Here is a 3,062-nt window from a genome sequence, read left to right as displayed (position 1 = left end):
ATAACATCGTGGAAGCCATAACAATAATTTGAAATATTTCCTTCCAGAGTTGAACTACTGTCATCAGACTTACCGGATAGCACCTCAGAATGCCAATGAGATCCATTTATTTTTACTTGATGTTGGATTTGACAACAAAAAATAAAATAAGAAATAAACATCATCAGCCTGAAGAAAGACATAACTTCATGTCCATAGACTCAATTAGATAAAATGACTTAGGTTGCACTCACAAATCTATGAAACAGATCAATCTAAACAAGATGCTTCAAGAATGGTGGGAAGTATAGCAGAAAGTGTCCAATTACAAACGATTAGTCTAATTAATACATTATGATTTTCAACGATAACATCTCATTTGTAGAGCGAAAACAAAGTATCAAAGGCACGTTGTGCTTGTCAATGAGAAAACTTTTCACTACAATGAAGATAAAGCATAATTTGACTAAGCTACAAAAAAAACTACAAAGAAGCGATCTCCTTGCTTTATAATCAAGAAGGCACTGTAAAGCACAAAATCCTTCATATTTTTTAGACAATGAAGATCAGAAGTAGATTGACTTTTTCCTGTTTTACCTCACAATGTCTGAGAGTTTTCTTCGGTGTACTAAAGAATAATTTGGCAGACTGAATTGTGAATACATTCATATCTGAACTACTGAGGTGGGGTAGAAGCATTACCCAATCCCATCTTCTTCCCCAACAATGTAAGCTGCTCTATAAAGTCCCCTCCAGTTAAAAGTTCCGTCGTTCCATATAAAATATGCTTGGCTGGCTGCTGATTTTGTGCAAGCTCTTGAAGACTGCAATATTCGACATAATTACCACCACCAATCATGAACACAATTGCTTCCTTAAATGGCCCTTTCAAATGGCTGCTACTTGCTCCCGAACCAGATTTAGGAGCACGGGGATCAAACGCCAGATATATATCTGTTTCAGGATTTGGTCTCCCTTCAATCAAGGCTTCAACAGTCCTCGCCAATGCAAGCTGCCTGTCACTTGATAAAAGGTTTTTGACACCGGCAGTCACCGCACTTATTGACTGTCCATAGAGCTTCTCTGCCCAATCAACAATATTACTTCTGCTAGCAGAATTCGCCGATGCCAGCGAAACATTCAGAGACTTAATCTTTTTCACATACTGGAAAGCAGCAGTATCAACCTCACTCTCTCTCAGCGCCGCTTCCACGGCTTCCACTTCCGTCGGATTAATGGTTTCTGAGGAAATAAGATACATGATGGCAAATCGAAGCTTATCCATCTTGGTTCCCTTCCCTCTGAGCACACTGAGAAGCTCACTCCGCTCAATGCCGCCTCTAACCATCATATCATTCTCCTTCTTAGCATACGAATCAAGCGACCTCTCCTTTATCTCACCCAACAACACAGTAGCAATGTTAGTATGTTTATCGATCACCTGCTTCCTCTCAGTAAGTTCAGGCAAAGAGTTCACAGCATTCATCAAATGCTTCGTGTTACCAATCAAATCCGTCCCTTCAAACTCAGCACCATGAGTTCCACCTGTCCTCTTATTCACCTCATCAACATCCTTCTTATACTTATTCAGCTGAGTCTCAATCTCAACTGCAACCTCAGGAAACTCCAATGCCCCATTTGTAAGCCAAAACGAATCGGAACTATCCAATTCATAAGACCTCATCCCACCTTTCTCTCCCTGAACACTCAACCTATTCAACTTCAACCCTAGAACATCATGAACCAGCGGCCGGTACCGAAAATCATGCTGAATTGCAACCGGAAGCTCGAAATTCCTGTCAAATATACACAAAACAGGACGCTGAAAAGAACTAACAAAATTCCCACCCTCAGTAAACAAATTATTCTTAGACAACAAATGATCACGGATCCGCTGATCCAAAGCGGTGGCAACCATTTCAGCCGGACCACCGCGAGGACACCGAATAACCGGCACTACACCAAGAGTAGCCAAAACGCAAAACAAACCGGAAACAATCTTCTCAACAATATCCTCAATTTCACGGTCACCAGCAGAAGGATCATTAAGCTGAAGAAAACAGGATTTCTGAGCCAACGAAAATAAATTATCTTCAAGAGTAACAAACTCGAGATACTGATCATGAACCTTAGAAATTCTATGAATCGAATCAGAAGTTAGGGTTCCGGTAGCGAGATCTTCGAGGAGAGGACGAGGAATCGAAGTGGAGAAATTGAGATGCAAAGTTTGGTAAAGAGATCGAGAAGCATCGGCGATGATTCTCTGAACATTGGATTGATTAGGTTGAACGAAGTAAACGGCGGGAACGTCGTGAACGGGTTTACGATCTTTATCGATAAGGAAGTAAAGAGTGACGCCGTGTTTGCGAAGGTCTTTGACGTGAATTAACGGTGAGAGAATGTTTTGGCAAAATTTGTCGTAGATGAGAATCTTGTATGCTTCTTCGTTCGTCGTTCCGGTTACGTTTATCGGTTGGTTTAGGTTAAGCATTCGGGCGATGCATTCTGAATCAAGGAATGAAAATGGATCGTGAATGGAATTGCGAAAAATAAAAATGATGTAATGGAAATTGGAATTGAGTGAAGAAAAATAGAGAGGAGTTGTTACCTGTTTGTTTGTGACGGAGATTGAGAGACATGGTGGTTGTTCCGGTGATGGATCTAAGTTTGCCGGCGGGGATGGGGTTTTTTCAGATCTTCAATTGATGTTCGCTGCTGTCATACATTACTCGTACACACTTCTTGCATCTCTTGTGTAGTAATAATTATTTTTCGAAGTTTGTCTTTTTTATTATATATATAATTATTTAGGGGCGTTTAATTTCACTTTTTTAAGGATTAAAGCATTTAGGTTAAATGTTCTTGAGATGTAATTCAATAGATCAAAATATTATAACATGTCGTCTCCAGTTCGAATTTAAAATATTATAATATGTTGTTTTGAATTCGAATTTAAAATATTGTAGTTGTATAAATAATTTTTTTTGTTATATTTATCATTTCTTTTAGAAAAGCATTAGATTAAATTTATTTTAAAGAATAATGCAAGTTATCTCATTAATTATCAAAGGTACAATATAAAA

General features: G+C 38.7%; 1 protein-coding gene across 1 annotated transcript; it reads right to left on the bottom strand.

Annotated features, from left to right (window-relative positions):
* Positions 1-238: 238 nt before the first annotated feature.
* LOC101507939 (SEC1 family transport protein SLY1) lies at positions 239-2,753 on the bottom strand. Its single transcript, XM_004504684.4, has 2 exons — positions 2,588-2,753; positions 239-2,484 (listed from the first exon to the last, which is right to left on the bottom strand). The coding sequence occupies exons 1-2, from the start codon at positions 2,616-2,618 to the stop codon at positions 656-658; spliced, it is 1,860 nt and encodes a 619-aa protein (XP_004504741.1). The 5' UTR covers positions 2,619-2,753; the 3' UTR covers positions 239-655.
* Between the last annotated feature and the right edge of the window lie 309 nt (positions 2,754-3,062).

This window comes from Cicer arietinum, chromosome 6, assembly GCF_000331145.2.
Source record: "Cicer arietinum cultivar CDC Frontier isolate Library 1 chromosome 6, Cicar.CDCFrontier_v2.0, whole genome shotgun sequence".
Taxonomy (NCBI): Eukaryota; Viridiplantae; Streptophyta; class Magnoliopsida; order Fabales; family Fabaceae; genus Cicer; species Cicer arietinum.
The sequence above is the reverse complement of the archived record's forward strand: the minus strand, read 5'-3'. Positions and strand labels throughout refer to the sequence as shown.